The 20984-nt window shown below is 49.6% G+C and overlaps 1 protein-coding gene across 1 annotated transcript; it reads right to left on the bottom strand.

Moving 5' to 3' along the window:
- Positions 1-5297: 5297 nt before the first annotated feature.
- On the bottom strand, positions 5298-15787 carry EXOSC2 (exosome component 2). Its single transcript, XM_084797545.1, has 9 exons — positions 15637-15787; positions 14230-14331; positions 12761-12806; positions 12179-12268; positions 10946-11011; positions 10175-10243; positions 8252-8428; positions 6908-7036; positions 5298-6493 (listed from the first exon to the last, which is right to left on the bottom strand). Exons 1-9 carry the CDS (start codon positions 15756-15758, stop codon positions 6413-6415), a joined length of 882 nt encoding a protein of 293 aa, XP_084653671.1. The 5' UTR covers positions 15759-15787; the 3' UTR covers positions 5298-6412.
- Between the last annotated feature and the right edge of the window lie 5197 nt (positions 15788-20984).

Here is a 20984-nt window from a genome sequence, read left to right as displayed (position 1 = left end):
AAATAATGTGAAGCAAACGAATACCTGTGCCCATATTTAGAACTGGAATTTATAAATTCTAGTGAGTGAACTTTTGTTCACCCACAGAATCTGATTCAGTTTTATTGTAATTAAACTCCTCTTAATTTGTATTGCCAGTCTTCAAATCTTTGTTCCCCTTTGATTATTTACCCTTTTTATCCTGATAACTGGATTTTTGTTTGCTTTTTTTTTTTTTTTTTAAAGATTCCTTTCCCTACCGCACTCTTTATTCTCAGGTTGAACTTTAAATTGAATTAACAAATCGTGTCTTTTTAAGAAGATTTTTCTTTTCTTTTTTTTTAAATTTATTTAATTTTAATTTACGTGTATTGGTGTGAGGGTGTCAGATCTTGGAGTTACAGACAGTTGTGAGCTGCCATGTGGGTGCTGGGAATTGAACCCAGGTCCTTTGGAAGAGCAGGTGGTGCTCTTAACCACTGAGCCATCTTTCCAGCCCCAGAAGATTTTTATTTTCATATGTGTGTGTTCCTGAGTTTATGCGCACCGCTATTGTGTCTGTTGCCAACAGAGCCACAGGGCATCAGATTCCCCCAGAACAGACATGGTTGTGAGCTGGAAACCAAACCCAGATCCTCTGCAAAAGGAATGGTTTTAACGACTGAAATTCAGCACCTCAAATTGCAACTCTTCAACCAACGTTCATTGGTTTTTGGTTTTGAGGGGGTTTCTAGCCCAGGCGGCCCTTTCAATGCCCTATATAGTTGAGAAGGCCTTTATACTTCAGGTCCCTCTGCAGCCACCTCCCAGGTGGCAGGCCCACAGGTATGCCACACTGAAGCTGGCTTAAGCAGTGCTAGGGAGGGAACATAAAGCCTCAAGAATGCCAGACAAGTACCCTACCAAAGCGGCCAGATCACCAGTCCATTTACTAAGAACCTATTCCTGGGCTGGCATACTGTACCAGGTAAGTGCTTTCTTACTACCCAGGAACACAAAAGGAGGAGCAGACAGGCAGTTGGCAAAGCAAGCAGTGATCCTAATAAAGTCTTGGAGCTGGAGACATGGCTCGACGGTTAAGTGCACTGGCTGCTGTTCCAGGACCTGGGTTCAATTCCCTGCACCCACCCAGCAGCTCTCAACCATCTGTAACTCCAGTTCCAGATCTGATGCCCTCTCTGGCCTTGGAGGGTACCTGGCACACCATGTAGTGCACAGACATACATGCAGACAAAACATTCAACACACACATTAAGAATACAATCAGGAGGGTGGCACACGCCTGTAGTCTCAGCACTCGGGAGGCAAAGGCAGATGGATCTGTGAGTTCGAGGCCAGCCTGCTCTACAAAGCTAGTCCAGCACAGCTAAGGTTACAGAGAAACCCTATCTCAGAAAAATAAATAAATAAAAGAATACAACCGGTCTCGATAGAGCAAGCAAACTCCACTGCAGCTGATCCCACCAGTGCTCACGGGTGGCTGTGGCAGCCTGCTAACCCTGCAATCTGTTCCTCGTTGAATTGCCTGGGACTCGCACTCTTCTTCTCTAGTTCCCTCACCTAAAAACTACAGACATTACTAGCTATTGTCTGACTTTTTGTAATATTTATTATTTATTTATACAGTATTCTGCCTGCATGTACACCTGCACGCCAGAAGGCACCAGATCTCGTCATAGATGGTTGTGAGCCACCATGTGGTTGCTGGGAATTGAACTCAGAACCTTTCGAAGGACAGCGCTCTTAATCTCTGAGCCATCTCTCCAGCCCTTGTCTGATTTTTTTTTTTTTTTAAGTTTTTCAAGACAGGGTTTCTCTGTGTAGGCTTGGCTGTCCTGGACTCGCTCTGTAGACCAAGCTGGCCTTGAACTCATAGCGATCTACCTGCCTCTGCCTCCCGAGTGCTGGGATTAAAGGCGTGCACCACCAAGCCCAGCTTCCTTGTCTGATAATCTTTTTATTTGTTATTTTTTAATGGTTTTGGAGACAGGGTTTCTCTGTGTAGCCTTAGCTGTCCCGGACTCACTTTGTAGACCAGGCTGGCCTTGAACTCACAGAGATCCACCTGCCTCTGCCTCCCGAGTGCTGGGATTAAAGGTGGGCGCCACCACACCCAGCTTTTGTCTGATAATCTTAAAACCAAATTTGATCTTTACTAACCACCTGGTTTCCCAGCCTCAGATCTGCCTCACTGCAGGGTCATCACAGGACCTTACCCTGGAGCCTTAGCCCAGCCCAAGTTTTTGCTCTCAGTTTTCTTTCAGATGAGCTTATGATTATTTAGTTGTTCCTTTCTTCCCCCCTGGTTTGTTTTGTTTCCTGGTTTTGTTTTGTTTTTCTGAAACAGGGTTTCTCTGTGTAGTCTTGGCTGTTCTGGACTCACTTTGTAGACCAGGTTGGCCTTGAACTCACAGCAATCTGCCTGCCTCTGCCTCCCAAGTGCTGGGATTAAAGGCATGTGCCACCACGCCCTGCTCTTTTCCTGGTTTTTTGTTTTGTTCTTTTCTTTTTTTGAGACAGGGTGTCTGTGTGGCCCTGGCTGTCCTAGAACTCAATCTGTAGACCAGGCTAGCCTCAAACTCAGAGATCCACCTGCTGGTGCCTCCTGAATGCTGGGATTAAAGGTGTGCAACACCACTGCCTGAATTATTTGTTCCTCTTAGAAGATTTACCTTTGGCAGCTTGGAGGTGCATGCCTTTAATCCCATCACTTTGGGAGGCAGAGGAAGGCCAATCTCTTAGCTCAAGGGTAGCCTGGTCTACAAAGTGAGTCCAGGATAAGCAAGGGGTACACACAGAAGACTGATCTTTGACTGACTCAGAAACTGTCAGTGAAGACAGCTAAATCTTCTCGCAATGCGTTCCTGGGTGTTTTCTTTAGTTTCCTTCGTTATAGCAAGTGTTCCCTGCAGATAAAAACCTTGTTTTTCCTAGCGTGCTGTTTCTTTAGAGCAGTGCATCACACCGATGCTTGTGCTGTAGGGGAGTGGAGAACAGAACACCGTGTCTTGGGTGCGCTGGTCCTGGGCTTCTTCCCTTCTTAGGGCTTTCTGACTTCACCATCTTTCAGGTACAGATCCTGCTAGCTCTTTTGGACCCCAACCACCAACTACAGTAGGATCTGTCAGCCCATAAATAATCTCCTTTTCTCTTACAGTAACCAAGTTGGCATCCAAGAATAGACCTGCACATCCTCTCTCCGTTCCGTCTGTGGCAGGAATGCCCCTTACTCTACAGCAGCTGGGTCACTGTGGGTCAAGACACCCTGCTTCATGGGAAAACCTGGCTTGCCGTTCCCACCGCAGATTCTGACCACATAACCCTCACTCTTCACCCAGAGCTTCAGCGGCTACTTCTGTGGCCATGCGCTTCTTATAGAAAGAATGATGCCTGCCTTCATCACCCTCTTCAATGAGCTTCTGGCAGCCACGGCTAGGAAGATGTTCAGCTCCATCTTGGCACAGCCCACTGCCTAGGAGGCGCCAAGAATAACAAGCAAAATGTACTACATTTTAACACTGGAAAACCTTTAAGGGCTCAAACTACAGAATGCAGAGCACAGCACATATCTGACAGATGTTAAACCAACATTGATGCATCGTGTACAGCTCATAGGTTCAACTCAACTCATAAAGCTCAGTAACAAAATTTCAGCTCATCACACCTCCTGTAGTTACACTTATCAAGGGCGCCCTCTGGTGGGCTCTGAAAGCACATACCCAGCTGAAGCTGCTTTTGGACCTCTGGGTACTGCTTGAGCTGCCCTGAAGCAGACACTTCAGTATCTTGCCAGCAGCTTGGGAGAAACAGGTGAGGACAAATGAACTCAAGTGGGACTCAGGCTCCTGTTCCCATCCCCTAAGAGGTGAACAACCTGGAAACTTCTGAAATTTGAGACGGGCAAGCCCACATGAAGTTACAGTGCAGACACAGGGAATTCGGTAAGCTTTGGTCCCTCAGAACATAGGATTAAATTAAGTTATCTGTGGCCCCATCTCAGAAACACATACACCAGCACTTGGGAGGCAAAAGCAGGTGGATTGATGTGAGTTCGAGGCCAGCCTGGTCTACAAAGTGAGTCCAGGACAGCCAAGGCTACACAGATAAGCCCAGTCTTGAAAAACCAAAAAAGAAAAAAACCCACACATATACAAGTCGTCTACTGACTGGTGCTGTGTGATGGCTGACCCTGACTGTAAGCGCAACAGGAGGTGGAATCACGATGGAAACAAACCTCTGGGCAGCTCCACAAGCCAGTCTGGGTTGAGGCAGGAAGAACCACCTGACTCTGGGCAGGGCCGTTTCACTAGCTAGAGTTTGGGCTAGATAGAAAGGCAAAGTGAGCCAAGCACAGCACACGTCTCCTGACTGTGGGTACAATGTGACCAGCCACCTCAAGCTTCAGCTGCCATGACTATATCCTGGGTTATGTGGGCAGCACTAACTAGACTCAGTAGGTTATTTAGAATGATAAAAGGGGAGCCAGGCATCTCTTAATCCCAGCGCTCAGGAGAGGCAGGTAAATCTGAGTTTCAGGCTAGCTTGGTCAACACAGTGAGTTCCAGGACAGCTAAGGCCACACAGAAAAGATGAAGTCGGAAAGGCAACTTGCTGCAGGGTTGGGCCTGAGAAAGCAGGGGATGGATGTGATCAAAATATACTGTATACATTTATGAAATGACCATGATTTTTTGTTATTTGGGGGGGTCTATTTATTTATGGTTGTTTGTTTTCAAGACAGGGTTTCTCTGTGTAGACTTGACTGTCCTGACTCGCTTTGTAGACCAGGCTGGCCTCCAACTCACAGAGATCCGCCTCCCTTTGCCTCCCAAATGCTGGGATTAAAGTACAGCACCACTGCCTGGCTATTGGTTTTTTTTTGAGATAGGGTCTCTATGTGTAGCCCTGTCTTGGAAACCACCCTGTAGACCAGGCTAGCCTCAGATTCAGAGATCTGCCTGCCTCTGCCTCCTGAGTGCTGGTAAGAAAGGTGAGTACCCCATACCCAGCATCCAAACAAGGCTTCTAAAACGTTCAAGAACCAGGCACTGCTCAGTACTGCCCTTGTCTAGTAGTATACACAAAGCCCTAGGTTCCATCCCTAGGTCTGGCAAAAATAAACAAATGTTTTGGGCCAGTTTAATGGCTCAGTGGGGTCAGGGGCAACTGTGGTCAAGCCTGCAGACATCAGTGTGATCGCTGGGACCCACATGGGAGGAGAGAACTGACTCCTACAAGCACGCCTGACTTCCACATGCACACACTCACACCCATGCACACAAGTAAATTAAAAAGTAATGCTAACTGAGAAATCTAAATTAGGGTACCATTTTTTGGTTTTGTTTAGTGAATCTGTACAGCCCAGGTTGGCCCCAACTCCCATCTCTGCCTCCATATAGAATCATACTACTGAGCTACCATTACTGGCTAGGCCATTTTTAAACAGTCAGAAGAAAACAAAGCATAGGCCCTGGTGCTCTATACAGAGGACTTGTATCCTGTTCCAACTTCAAATTATTCAAAAGTTAATATATCACCTTGTCAATTACACAAGGAAACAACTTGGCTTTTTTCCAACGTTTTCTGTTTTTGTCAGAACATCAGGAAGCACTGTGGGCCCAGAACACTCTCCTCTCAGTCATCAGCGTCTTACAAAGCACCCTCCCACGCAGGACAAGCAGGATAGAGGAACATCTCAGGGAACAATCCAGGCACTCCTTAAGGCAGTCTTCTTAAGGCCAGTTCCTGCTGTGGACATGTTGAAGGACCTGAGATGATGCTAAAGAAACAAACAGCTCACACACAAGGGGAAGGAAGCCCAGGCAGAGGGTATGGATCCCTCACCCCGTCACCAGGAGGAACACAAAGGCCGCTGGCTCAGTTTACGCTCACATCCATTCGACTGCAGGCCTAACTCTTCCAGTTTTCCCCAACCACACCTGGTGCATTAAATGAGATGGAGTAGAAGTCTAAACAGACCGTTCCCGCTGCCATGGCCACATCTTTCTTTTTCTTTGGCTCTTTTTTCTGGGGTTGAACTTCGGGCCTTGAACATGTTAGGAAAGTGCTCCACCCAGGAGCTACACCCTCAGCCCACCATGTTTTCTGCTGGACAGTTTCAAGGGGCCCTGTGTGCCGTGGCTGGAAGACAGAGTCTCTGAGCGATTCCAGGAGAAGTCATCAGGCTGGGACACTGTGCCCTGAGAGACCTAAACTACCCCTTATCCTGGGGTCCAAGCGCCCCAAGCCACCACTGGCTTCCACCCTGGCTTTGTCCCAGAACACGAGAGGACAGGCCTGGCTCCGCTGCGCCACTGCAGATGGGCAATGTGCTTGTCGGATCCTCCCTGGGCCACACGTGGGGACCACACAGCAGCCTTTTCACCCATAACTGCTCCAGAGAGGTGCGCAGTCCCATCCTCGGCACCTGGCCTCATCCCTCCTGGTCCAAAAGCCTCTGGCGTGTTTCTAGCATGATCTCCTCCATGATTTCTGGCTTTAAGATATCTTTGATCTGAAGAAAAACAGAGAACGGTATGTGCTCATTAAGAAATAGCCACACGTGGAACAGCAAGTCAACCAGAATGAGGAAGGGAGGCTTGGCTAAAATATTTTTTTTAATCAAGAAAAATCTTTCTGTTGACTTAAAAAAAAAAAATCAAGAAGACATATGAATTTTGGGACAGGCAAGATGAAAGCTATTATTGTACCAAAAGAAAAGAAAAGAAAAGAAAAAAATTCCTGCCTGCTACCCTCATCCTATCTGCATCCCTAGCATGGGACTTAGACACTGAGAACAAACCCTGGAAATATCTCAGAGGGACTCATTAAGGCTGTGTCCAGTCCAGTTCCGGCCCCAGGGTATGAGAAGGAAAGAGGAGTGCTAACGCAACAGCTCACACACAGGGAAGGGGTCTGGGTGAAGTACCTGATGTGCAAGGGAAGCCTCATAGCAGTACAGGATGCTGGTGTCGTACAGCATCATTCTCTGAGTTACCAGCAGGACTATGCAGTTCCGGAGCCGGGAGATCACCTCTCGATCACTAAGGGATACAGGCTACACCCCAAACACAAAGGGGAAGGGAAAAAAAATACAGGATCCAAATAAGCCAATAGTCCCAGAAGCCACAGAAGAAATCACATTCATTTCCACCATGGAACTCTATGCCACCCAAACAGCACACTGTGGAATCTTTTAAATGTGTACACGTACAAGTTCGTGTGTGCATATGCTTGTGAGTTCCCATGCACGCAAAGGTCAGAGGACAACCTCGGGTGTCATCCTAGGAATGCCACCCACCTCCTTTGATTTTTTTTTTCCGAGACAGGGTTTCTCTGCGTAGCCTTGGCTGTCCTAGATTCGCTTTGAAGACGAGGCTTGCCTTGAACTCAGTGATCTGCCTCTAGAGTGCTGGGATTAAAGACGTGCGCCACCACACCCTGCCCCACCCACCTCCTTTGAAACAGCATCTTATTAGACTGGATCTCACCAGTTAGGCTAGGCTGACTGGCAGACGAGCCCCAGGGATCACATCCATGTGCACCAACGCATCTGACATTGTCACATGGGTTCTAGAGTTTGAATTGGAGCCCTGCTGCTTCTTTGGTGGCTGTTTGGCTATTCCCCTGCCACTGCCACCTTGAAAGCTCAAGGCAGCCACTGAGTTCATCTCTTAAGGGCAGGGAGGACAATCAGGTGCCACAAATACTCTCTAGCTCAGACTCATCCAAAGCCCAGCAGTTTCTGCAGTCAATGTAGCACACAGCAACCGAGCGAGCCACAAGCAGCACTGCAGGTACCGGCAGCTCACACAGATGCAGCGGCCTCCCACGCCACCACCACTGCAGTGCTGCAGCATCTTTGTGCTCTACAGTGATACTCACCCAACACTGCAGTTCTCAGAAAACATCCTAGATGTTAAATGGTACAAGACTATTGATATAAAAGTGCAACAGGGCTCGTAGGTGAAAACACTTACTAAGCAGGATCCCCAAAACCCACATAAAAGCTGACAAAGCGTGTCTGTAATCCTACCACACCCACTGGAAAATCTTCAGTCACTCATAGGCAGCTAGCAAAGAGACTGTCTTAAACAAGATAGAGAAGGGCAAAGGTCAATGGCAGGAAGTTGTCCTCTGACCTCTACATGTGCCATGGTACATGATAACCCAACCTGTCTCACACACACACACACACACACACAGGACAACAGACTCCACCTACCACAAAAGCATAGGGGACTCACAACCAACCACTAAAATGCTCACTCGCCTCCAGGTTTGCAATGAAGCCTCCGGCATCCTCATCCTTGTGCTCAGGCGTCGGGTAGATCCAGATGAAACCGTTGTTTCCCAGAATAACTGAGGCACCACACGGCAAGTCATGGAAGTGAGTCTTCTGTCTCTTCACCAGGGAAGGAGAGACCTGGACTAAAACTCCCTGACCTAGCTAAAGAGACAGACCGTAAGGCAGGCATGGCAGCACGCGCCTATAAGGGAGGCTGAGGCCAGCCTGGGCTACATGAGACCCTGTACCAAAAGGAAATCAACCAAGGTAGGGAAGCACAGCATTCGAGAGGCTGGGGCAAGAGGCTCACTTAATACCAGGCCGGCTGAGCTATCTAGGGGACCCCATTCCCCCACCAAAAAGATCAAGCAGTGAGATGAATGCAAAGTAGGCTCCAGAATACACGTCCCAGTGTACCCCCATCACTGTCCTTCCTACGGACACTGCTGTCGCCCAGGGCACAGAGCATGCGCCTTGCAGGAAACATTTCTGGCTCATGGCTATTTACAGATCCCAGAGAAAGTGGCAGTCAGGTTGGTGAGATGGTGGTAAAGGGGCCTGCTGTCAAGCCTGACAAGGTAAATTCAATCCCAGGAGCCACATAGCACAAGATAGCCAACCCCTGCAAGATGTCCTCTGACCTCCACACATGAGCCATGGCATGTACATTTTAATGTTTTTAAACTATTTTATTATCATTATTTTGTTTTTGTTTTTCTGAGACCGGGTTTCTCTGTGTAGCCCTGGATGTCCTGTAACTAACTCACTTTGTAGACCTGGCAGGCCTCGATCTCAGAGAGCTGACTGCCTCTGCCTCCTGAGTGCTGGGATTAAAGGTGTGCACCACCACCACCACCAGGCTGCACATTTTAATTAAAAGAAGGTAGCTGTCAATACTGTCACGTCCCTTTGCCTTCTAATCCAGGGCAAGTGTGCTGGCCACTACAGAATCTAGAGCCAATGAGGAGTCTCCCACTGGCCCCGTAACAGTTCCAGTCCATGACCCTAGTATGGATCTTAACCTCAAACTGCCATGCCACTCATGAGATGGCAAACCATGCCTGGCCTACATGCCAATAAGGACGGGTCAACAGCACCTCCTACTTCAAGGACATGTTCAAGAAAATGCTGACAGCTGCCACTTCATTAAAGGACACAGCTTTTTTATTACTCTCAGAAAATGATGAGACAAGAAACAATATGCCCTAATGTGTCCAAGGAAGCATACTGTCTTTAATATGAATAACCTCGGGAGCTGGAGAGATGGCTCAGAGGTTAAGAGCACTGTCTGCTCTTCCAGAGGTCCTGAGTTCAATTCCCAGCCACCACATGGTGGCTCACAACCATCTATAATGTGACCTAATGCCCTCTTCTGACATGCAGGTGTACATGCAGGCAGAGCATTGTATTATATAAAATAAAAAATAGATAAATCTTTAAAATAAAAAACCTCAGTGATGGACAAAATTCATTTAGAGGCTCAGATGGGAAATCCATCTTTGCTAGCAGCAATGCCCACTGTGTTGACTGTACTGCAGACATGGCTCTGCAAGCAGCCTCTGAGTGCTGGGCTGAGCATCCCCCAGAGGGAGCAGAGCCTCACAGCCCCGAGCAGAGGGCCTCTGCCACAACAGGCTCCTCAGGAGGAAAGGGATTTAGGGCATCAATCACCCTTGGCCCTGCCACCAGCAGCAGAAGTCCCTCCTCTCACCACTGAGTCCTGTGTTGTCACTTTCTGCTGTCTCTGTAGCCCAGGCTGGCTCCAGTTTTTGTTCTCCTACTTCAGTTTCCAGGGCACTGGGCCTGCAGACCGTGACGCCGCAGCCAGCTACGACCAGGACTTAGGGCAGCGTGCCAGGGAGCTGCGGGGCCACGGGACTGGCCTTGGAGCCTCCCGGCCTGACTTACCTTTCCATACTTCAGGCTCCGCGTGTGCAGAGAAACAGCGCCATCTGAGAACACCGCCTGGACCTCCGCCTGCCCAGGTGATGAAGGAACAACAGGAACAGCGGTAGCCTTGGCAACCCACTCATGCTCCACCTGCCTGTATCCAGCTTTCCCTCCCATAACGAACAGCCACCCTGCCCATCTCAGACGGGCCTCACTTTCCCCTTGGTTGGCAAGAGCACCTGAATACAATCTTTGCATGGATACGCGTTCATATCATTCAGAAAACGGGAGGGCTGGTGAGATGGCTCAGTGCGTAGACACTTCCATCAAGCCTAAGAATCTGAATTCTGTCCCTTAGATCCACACGGGAGAACCAACACCCGCATGTTGTCCTCTGACCTCCACATGCACACAACAGCAGTGATTGGACAGAGAAATAAAGAAATAGAATCAATATACTTTTTTAAATGAAAAAGGAGATCTGGGTGGAAGCCAGGACTGATGGCCTATGCCTGAATCTCAGTACTCAGAAAGCTGAGACAGAAACGCATACATCTGAGGCCAGCCCAGGGGACACAAGCCAGCCTGGGCTACCTTTGCTAAAAAGGGAAAGACCAGTGTCTAGCTTCCCCGTGGATCCCAAGTTACAAAACCCAGGGCAGAGAGTTCTGAGCTGAGGAGAACGAGCAGAGCAGCAGCCGGGCCCTGGCCGCGACCCAGGACTCCACCCCTGTGAGGTTCCGCTCCTCTCCCACAGCCCTGTGGGAGAGCACGGAAGGTACAGGATACACTGATGAGGTCCCCTTCCTGTAAGAAGCCTCTCATGGCCAGCTCATCCTCCGCAGACCTTCTCCTCTGAAACACAAAAAAATGACCATGTGCCATAAGCCTCATGCAGGAAGCGATCTCTCCATGGCTCCTTTTTCCTGGAAGCCAACCATGGTATTTTAACATGAGGAAGTATGACAAGAGGTAACCGAGCTTCTGGTGGGAGCAAGGGAGACCACAGTCGCTCTCCTCAGAAGTTCACTGAGCCTGTTTCCCTGCTCACCCACCACACCTCATACATATCCGCCTTCACCTCAGAGTCCCCAACCCCTGCTAACTCTGACTCCAAGGTCCTCCCATAAGATGGCCACTCTCTGCTCCCTGAGTTTCTCTGGTCCCCGGCCACCATTTATCTTCTATCCTCCACCAATCTATAAGCTGTTTAAGGTACTCAGTTGTAGCCGGAAGCAGTGGTGCATGACTTTAATCCCAGCTCTCTGGAGGCAGAGGCAGGTGGATCGCTGTGAGTTCAAGGCCAGCCTGGTCTACAAAGTGAGTGAGTCCAGGACAGGCAAGGCTAACACAGAGAGACCCTGTCTCGAAAACAAGCAAACAAATAAACAAACAAAATCAACAAAAAAACCAAGGGACTCAGTTGTGCTTCTTTTATTTATTCTGGCATTCTCCGTAGGCCGCAGCTCAAGGAGCCCCTGAGACATAAGCTAGACTAAACCATAATATGGACAAAAGGCTGTCACGTCCACAATAACCAGGTGCCATTCAAGTCACTGAGAACTAAGGACAAGCAGGGCACAGTGCCACACCGTTTTAATCCCAGCACTCGGAAGGCAGAGGCAGGCAGACCTCTGTGAGTTTCCAGGCCAGCCTGGTCTATGGAGCGAGTTCCAGGATAGCTGAGGCTACACAGAGAAACCCTGTCTCAACCCCACCCCACTTTACCCTCCAAAAAAGGTAAGAAGCAAGCAAGCCAAGACCAGCCCTTCAAGGGGCACCTCCCCTGTGCAAGGCCGAGGCACCAAGAAATGAACCGAGCACCGAGGTCCAGGAGCCTCTTCCCAGCATCCTCCTGGGCCCCGCACCATGGGCGTTTCTGGTGGTACCACACACCAGCTACTGCCTGTGTTCGGAGCAGAGGGCCAGGAGGCTCGATGACAAAACCATAACAACCTCAGTGTAGAGACAACAATGGCCCCACAGCTCAACTGGATGGTTCTAGGGCAGGTGAGCGCTTACCAGCTCCCCGCCAGGCAGGTTCATGGATGACAGGAGCAAGACAGAATCCAGCCTGGAGTTGGTCTCCACCTTCCACCTCTTCTGTTGGACCTGTGAGGGAGACGCAGGGGAAATCTCACCAGATCAAAGGGTTTCTTCTTCTTTTTCACCGTGACAGGATGGGGGTCCCATGCCCGAGCCACCAGCCTCCTTCACTTTGTAAAACATCCACTTTAGGGGCTGGAGAGATGGCTCAGAGGTTAAGAGCACTGACTGCTCTTCCAAAGATCCTGAGTTCAATTCCCAGCCACCACATGGTGGCTCACAACCATCTGTAATGAGATCGGGTGCCCTCTTCTGGCCTGCAGGTGTACATGCAAGCAGAGCACTGTGTTCATAATAATAAATAAATAAATCTTTTTTAAAAAATCCTTGCCGGGCGTGGTGGCGCATGCCTTTAATCCCAGCACTCAAGAGGCAGGCAGATCGCTGTGAGTTTGAAGCTAGCCTGGTCTACAAAGTGAGTCCAGGGAAGCCAAGGCTAACACAGAGAGACCCTGTCTCGAAAAACAAAACAAAACAAACAAACAAAATCCACTTTACCTCTGTGATTCTCCCCACTACGATGTCTCCTACTTCTCCATTATACCTGCAAGAGAAAACAAGGTTACCCAGCAGCCAGCGGGCTGGCCACACCAAGTGCTGTTTGAGACTGAGCAAACAGAAGGGGCTTCATCAGGCATCGTTTTTAGCAAATAGGTATAACTACAATTCAGACCTGGGAACTTCCGAATCTCTCTGTGTAGACTTCATTAGCTATCCTTTAGATTGCAGTCCTAACTTTGATTATGTGACAAACAAAAAACACACGGGGTACCTGTCTATGAATACAGATGAGTCTGTCACCAAGCAGAGGAGGAAAAAGATTCTGAAACAGGTCACCTTCCATGGATGCGAGAACCATCATCTCCCCACTGCCTGGTTGGCTCAGGCCCCCTGCTGGCCCCTCACCCTGATTCTAAGGGTGAAATATTCTAGATAAGACCCAGGCATTAGGGCCGGGCGTGGTGGCGCACGCCTTTAATCCCAGCACTCCGGGAGGCAGAGGCAGGCGGATCGCTGTGAGTTCGAGGCCAGCCTGGTCTACAAAGTGAGTCCAGGATGGCCAAGGCTACACAGAGAAACCCTGTCTCGAAAAACAAAAACAAAAACAACAACAACAAAAAGACCCAGGCATTACGCTGGAGTTATAGACAGTTGTGAGCTACCATGTGGGTGCTGGGAATTGAACCTGGATCCTCTGGAGCCCTCTCTCCAGCCCATGCCACTCACTGAATCCTAATAACAACTCCTGAGGTGGCTCTTTTCTTTACAGTGCTGAAAAGCAAAGTAACCAAGGCTTGGAGGGACCAAGTGACACAAGGAAACCCTTGAGGCCCACGCTACTTTCCTTCACACAGTGCCCTATGTTGCCTTCTGTTTTACCATGATACATATAGAACCATGAGCAACCGAGGAAGGAAGGGCTTTATTCGGCTCACAGATCATACTCCATCGTCAAGGAATGCCACGGTAGGAACCCGGAGGCCAGAACTGAAGCAGAGACCAGAGGAACACTGCTTGCTGGCCTGCATCCCAGGCTCAGTCTGACATAGCCCTGGCTGGCCTCGAACTCACAGAGATCAGCTTGCCTCTGCCTCCCAAGTGCTGGGATTGAAGGCGTGCGCCACCATGCCCGGCCCTCACCAGCATTCTTACACATCCCAGGCCCACCTGCCCTGGGATGTCACTGCACACTGTGGGCTGTGCCCTCCTACACCAACTACCAACTAAGAAAACGCCCCACAGACATGCCCACAGGCCAGTGTGATGGAGGTGGATTCTTCAGTTTTGGTTCCAGCTTATCAGATAACTCTAGATTTGTGTCAAGTTGGCAGCTGTAAGCTAACTCCGACAAACAGCAACATTCAGCACGGCAGGCCTGCAGCAGGACCAATTGTGGAGATATAGGAAGGTGGGAAAGGCTTGTGTACACCCCAGATGCTCCAAGAGATACACACCTGGGTCCTCACCTGGTTTTCAAGGCTTTCACACAGATTAGCTTGTTCACTCTCTCCACAGAGCCAGCCACGGATGCAACGAGCTTCTCCTCCCCCATGTATGTCCCATGGCCCCTGTGGAAGGACAAGAGCACAAAGGAAGGACACCAGGGTCACACCGGAAGTGATCTCCCCCATCTAGAGCGTGTTCCTCAAACCTAACAGGCTCCTCCAGCCCTGAGCCTAATGCACTCGCTCCTCTGAGAGCCACATGGCCATCTCCGCATCCTAAAGCGTTGTGCTCAGAGGTCACTTTCCAACAACCTGCCCCCAGTATCCCAAGACAACACAGGGGCCCTCCCCACTGCCGCCTCCTCCACCCTAGTCCCAATTACCCCGGACCCCACATTTTACAACTTCCTTTGTGGCATTTACTGTTTACGTCTCCTAGCTGGGTCACAAACTCCACCAGAATACAAATTTTCACTTTTGTACCCCAATACCCGAGAGTATGTTGGGTATATTCTGAGAGTATACAGGAATGAAACTTAAGATTTCTACCATCTGATAATTTCAAACTTAAAGCTTAGAGGCAATGCTATAAACACTATAACCTCATTTGTACCAAAAGAAATAAGAGGTGTGGTGGCCACACCTCAGACGTGTGTGTGTGTGTGTGTGTGTGTGTGTGTGTGAGTGAGAGAGAGAGAGAGAGAGAGAGAGAGAGAGAGAGAGAGAGAGAGAGAGAGAGACAGAGACAGAGACAGAGACAGAGACACAGAGACAGAGACAGAGACAGAGACAGAGACAGAGACAGAGACACAGACACAGAACAATGGGGAGACTGGCTTCTAACGCGGATTTATCTTTGGTGATAATACAACTGTGGAGTCTCCTTTTCTGCCCTACAGGTGAGGATGCTGATCTTAGCAGGGTGCTGCGGCTAAGGATAACGATGCTGTTGGCCGGCTGCAGAGCCCTGACTACCACAAGACGTTCTGCCTTGACATGCTAAGTTTGTTGTACCGCGCGGGGGAGGGACACACCAAAACCCGGCTCCTCACTGAGGTGCCACTGAGAGAGATGACCAAGCCAGCAACGTCCACTGTCCCTTCAGAAGCCTGTAAGAAGGGTCCTGCTCTCAGCCCTCCCCAGTTAGGCTCAAAAATCTAGTTTCAGGCTGAGGGTCCAAGATTTCCGGACGCCATTGGGTCAAAGGAAGCAATCAGGGGCTGAGATGGGAGCGCTCGAGCTGCAGGGAGTCAGAAGCACTACGCGCGGAAAGCAGGGGACCGGTATGGACGCTCGGATGTGTGACCTGGGTGACTTAAGACGCAAGGGGGCAGGAGGCCTGGGTTCCGGGGCAGCAGGCCACGTGCAGAGAGCGCTGCAGCTGCCACCTGAGGCCTTAGGATCCCCTGCCCCCGAATCCTCACGTACCGCATGAAGCCTGTATCCGTGGTGATCGTGTCCCCTGGCACCACCAAGTGTTTCTTAGAGTCGCGGCCCAGGCTCTCACCTAGAGGCTTGCGAGCCTTAGGAAGCCTCATCTCCATCGCCATCTTGGCGCCAATGACTTGCGCAGGCGCAGCTCTACACCGACGCAACAACTCCCGCCTACTTTTAGAGCAGCGGCCAATGGGAATGTATGGCGTGGCGGCCATGTTGACTACTGGCAGTCATGAAGTTAACCTGAGAGAGGGAGGGCGCCAAGCTACCATGTTTACTATTGGCAAGCAAGCACTAATGAATTCTCACTTTGTAATGGAATATGGCGTTGGTTTGGTTTGGTGTTTGGATGCCAGTTTTGTTTTTGCTTTTGAGAAAGGGCCCCGTGTATGGATGGCCTTAAACTTTGTGTAGTCAAGGATAACCCTGCTGAACACCAGCTCTTCCTGCTTCTACTCCCAAGTGCTGGGATCTCACAAGTTCGTGTAGGTTGTGTTTTCAATGTTGTTGTTGGTGGTGGTGGCAGTGCTGTTGTTTTTGCTTTTTGTTTTGTTTTAGTTTTTTGTTTGTTGTTTGTTTTGAGACAAGGTTTCTGTAGGTCACCCTTGTTGTCCAGGACTCACTTGGTACATCTTGCGCTCACAACTATCCACCTGCCTCTGCAGCCCCAGTGCTAGGATTAAAGGCATGTGCCACCACATCAAGTGATTTTCCATCCAACTCTAAGCCACTATAACTTTTTGTATGCTATAGATTCAGGATGGGGGGGGGGAGACAAGATTTACAGGAAACACATTGTGAGCAGAAGACAGAGCCCTTTGAATACCGTACCTAGCGGGTCTTATGTTCTACAGTAGAGCTGCCCCTTTGGCGCTGGTTTGGGTCCTTCCCTGCTGCCCCTACAGCTTTCACTGTGCTTTAGTAAGGACTTCTTCTGAGTGATGAGAGAGTGTCCCTTCTGTAAGATGACTGTTATAAAAGCCAGCCACACGTGGCAGGGCAAGTATATCTGTAGAGAGGCCCACGTGCACACACAACACAAAGATCTTTGCTTATATTTGATTACACTCTGCGTGGATGCCGTCTAGTCCTGGATGGAAGGTATGACGGGTGTCTCCTGTGGTTTTGTCAGAAACTCCTACTTAACAGAGGCAGCTCCCTTTCTCCCACCATTGACTCACTAACCCCCATTTACCCTGGCCCTGCAAGCTTTGAAGCTCACTGAATTTGTCTGTCATGTGTTCGTTTTGAGATAAAGACTCTCTGTGTAGCTGTAGCTAGTCTAAACTTGCTATGTAGACCAAGCTGGCCTTGAACTCACAGAGATATGCCTACCTCTGCCTCTCAAATGTTGGGACCTCCCCCAGAAGCATGTGCTGCCATGCCCTGCCTCAGCATATTGCATTTCAACCTCCCAGGATCAACAGCATGGCTCTTCACTTAAACGAGGACTCGAAAGGAAACTAAACCATCTGATAGGCCTCACACACTGTGATCAAGAGTCAGGTAAATCTGGTCCTCTCCTTCCTGAAGACAAGTCTGGCCAAGTTTTTGCAAATCTCCAAAGGGTCAACGTTCCTTACCCTAAGCAACGCTCACAACTACATTTATCAAGAAAGCCAACCCTGCCAGGAAGCCTATGACATGAAGTCACTGAGTAGCCAGGGCCTCACCCTTCTCCCTGCTTGGAGGGATGCAGCCTTTAAGTCAGCATGGCCATAAGAGGGCGATGGTGTCCTTTGAGACATCCTAACCCAAGCTGCAAGGCCTGGGGAAGGCCCCTAGACCAAAACACTGGTCCAGTTTCATCCTTCAGAAACCCTGTCTCAAAACACAGTCATAGGGTGCCTCTGAAGATGCCTTGAATGGAACTATGATCTGATAAGGTGAAGCCAGGAGCCAATAGGATTGCACAAGCGATTTAGAGCACACCCTTGGGGGGGTTGTTTGTTCTGTTTTGTTTTTTCCTTTGTTTTGGGTTTTGTTGGGGGGGGGCGTCAAGACAGGGTTTCTCTGTGTAGCCTTGGCTGTCCTAGACTCACTTTGTAGACCAGGATGGCCTCGAACTCACAGCGATCCGCCTGCCCCTGCCTCCTGAGTGCTGGACATCCTTGTGTTTTAAGTGGGGTTTCTGGTGAGATTTCTAGAAAATTGAGGCTTACAGCTGGGAAGGGAGAAAGGCCTGATGCAGCTGTTATGTACTGGGTTTCTTTCTTCTTTGTTGACAAGATACTTCAGCCAGATTCCCAAGAAGAGGCTCCTTTTCCCTCTGATGCCCCCATAGTTTGCCCCGCCCTTCTATCCTGCCTTAGTTGAACTTGGAGTCATCACTTTAGTCAGCCACTTCTGCAGCACCGGCACTTGCCCCCACCCACCCACCCCACCTCCACCCCGTGCCCGCTGTTTTATGTGTGTGCTGGGGATCTGAACTCAGGCTCTCATGTCTGTACAGCAAACATTTTAACATACACACACAGAGACACTGCACACACACATATACTAAATGCAGGGGGCTGTTTATTTGTTTGTTTTGTTTTGTTTTGTTTTGTTTTGAGACAGGATTTCTCTATGTAGCCTTGGCTGTCCTACACTCACTCTATAGACCAGGCTGGCCTAGAACTCACAGCGATCCGCCTGCCTCTGCCTCCCTGAGTGCTGGGATTACAGGTGTGCGCCACCACGCCCGACTTCCCCAGTGTTTTGTTTTGTTTTGTTTACAGCAGGACCATGAACATTTCACAGTCCCCGCGTTCTTCAATTCCTTCCCTTGTATGTGCTGGACCCGTGCCTGCCTCTCTAGAGGCATGTGTCAGAAGTGCCAGTGTGTCGCCAAGGCCCAGTCAGGACAGCCCGTGCAGCTTTCCTGCCCTTCTGGAATACTTGCCTCTGAAGCTCTGAGCGAACGTGGAAGAAACCAGACTCCCCTGAGGTGGCTATGAGGTAAGGAAGCAGTTGGGTCTGGCAACTTGCCAGCTATTGTCGGGAACTTTCTCCACCCATGCACAAATCATGTCCCAGCAGGCCAGCTCCAAGGCATGCTCAGGGTATCTGCTCTCCTAGTGCAGGAGAGCTGAGGAGAGAATACAGGAGATGATTGAAGGAGTGAGTAATTGATGCTCTCTGAGGACTGTACTGGGTTGTTGTTGATGGTGCTGGCAAAAGCTACAACCTCCCTCAGCTACCAAAGACAGTCTTGTATTTACTGAGCACCTACTATATACCGGGCCCACACTCATGTACTGTGTTTGTTTATACCTGTTATCCTGTGACATCCTTCAAGCTAAATATCACCCCAAGTCCCACAAGTGAAGTTTGAGGCACAGGGATGGTAGTACATTGCCCAAGATCACACAGTAAATGGCTGAGTATGGTTGCAAACTCAGACCTTTGCCCTCTGTCTAGAATAATCTGTGACGGGTGGGAGGGGGCTGGGGGTGGGGGTGGGGTTCCTGAACAAGAAGAGCTAGAACACAGGTCAGCCTTGGAGTGAGGACAACTATTCCCTAGTGTGTGTGGTGCCCGGGGCTTGGGCCCTAAAGAAGAAAGGAGTTGTACGACATCAAAGCTTGCTTCTCCAGAGAGAACTTGCCATGCAGAGTGGCATGTGACAGGCATCTCAGCATTCAGGAGGCTGAGGCAGGAGGATTTCTTTGTGTTCAAAGCCATCCTGGGCTACCTAGTGAATTCAAGACCAGCACGGGATATAGAGAGGACCCTGTCTCGAAAACCAGAAAAGAGGGCTGGAGAGATGGCTCAGTGGTTAAGAACACTAACTGCTCTTCCAGAGGTCCTGAGTTCAATTCCCAGCAACCACATGGCGGCTCACAACTATCTATACTGTGATCTGGTACCCTCTTCTGGCCTGCAGGTGTGCATGAAGACAGAGCACTGTATATATAATAAATAAATATTTTTTAAAAACCAGAAAAGAAATAAAGTGATAAAAAGTATTCTGGATCAGGTGTGGTGGCGCACGCCTTTAATCCCAGCACTCAGGAGGCAGAGGCAGGCGGACTGCTGTGAGTTCGAGGCCGGCCTGGTCTACAAAGTGACTCCAGGACAGCCAAGGCTACACAGAGAAGCCCTGTCTCCAAAAACAACAAACAAACAAACAAAAGTATTCTAGAAGGCAAGTGTGGTGGTTGAAATGGGAATGCTTGCCTTCTATAGACTTCTATATTTGAATGTGTAGTCCCCAGTTGATGAGCTGTTTGGGAGGATGAGAAAGAGGGTGTGGCCTTGTTGGAGGGCATGTGTCACTGGGAGTGAGCTTTGAAAAGCCCACGCCAGGCCCAGTGTCCCTCCCTCTGCCTGCTGCCTGTAAGCCAGGATGTAAAGCTCTCAGCTTCTGCTCCAGCGCCGTGCCTGTCTGCTTCCCACCTATGAACTATGAACTAGCCCTCTACAGCTGCCAGAAAGCCCCCAATTAAGTGTTTTCTTAGCCGAGTGTGGTGGTGCACGCCTTTAATCTCAGCACTTGGGAGGCAGAGGCAGGGGGATCACTGTGAGTTCGAGGACAGCCTGGTCTACAATGTAAGCCCAGGACAGTAAAGCTACACAGAGAAACTCTATCTTGAAAAAAAAAAAAGAAAGAAAGAAAGAAAAAGAAAACTTAATGTTTTCTTTTAGCCAGCCTTCTGGAGGCAGAGGGAGATGGCTCTCTGTGAGTTCTAGGCCAGCCTGTGAGTTCCAGGACAACCAGAGTTACCCAGCTCAGGTGTCTGACCCCAAAGGTCATGCTTTTAGGGGTCAGGCCATGAAAACCCAGTCACACTGAAGATTCAGTCCAAAGGACTTTATCCACAGCCCACAAGGATTCAGTGTACTTTGAATTTGTATTGATTCTGACCTCCTGCTTGGCGCTTGATGGTTGAATGGCACAAGCACGTGATCTGCTATGTCCATATTTCACAAGGACATCAAATAAAAGGGCACTGGGAACGGGGGGGGGGGGGGTTGAGGGGGTGGGGGGTGGGGGGTGGGGGGAGAGGGAGCTCAGCTTGTCCGTGTGTGGGGACATTCTCAGAATGCACTTGTTCAAGTGTCTGACTGTGGGGCTAGTTTGCAGAAAGTGTCTCAAAACTTGCAAGCCAGCCAGGCGATGGTGGCGCACGCCTTTAATCCCAGCACTTGGGAAGTAGAGGCAGGCGGATCGCTGTGAGTTTGAGGCCAGCCTGGTCTACAAAGCAAGTCCAGGACAGTCAAGGCTACACAGAGAAATCCTGTCTCGAAAAAAAAAAAACTTGCAAGCTTCTCTCTCTCTCTCTCTCTCTCTCTCTCTCTCTCTCTCTCTCTCTCTCTCTCTCTCTCTCTGTGTGTGTGTGTGTGTGTGTGTGTGT

Source organism: Acomys minous, assembly GCF_964271855.1.
Source record: "Acomys minous genome assembly, chromosome: 10".
NCBI classification, from domain to species: domain Eukaryota; kingdom Metazoa; phylum Chordata; class Mammalia; order Rodentia; family Muridae; genus Acomys; species Acomys minous.
The sequence above is the reverse complement of the archived record's forward strand: the minus strand, read 5'-3'. Positions and strand labels throughout refer to the sequence as shown.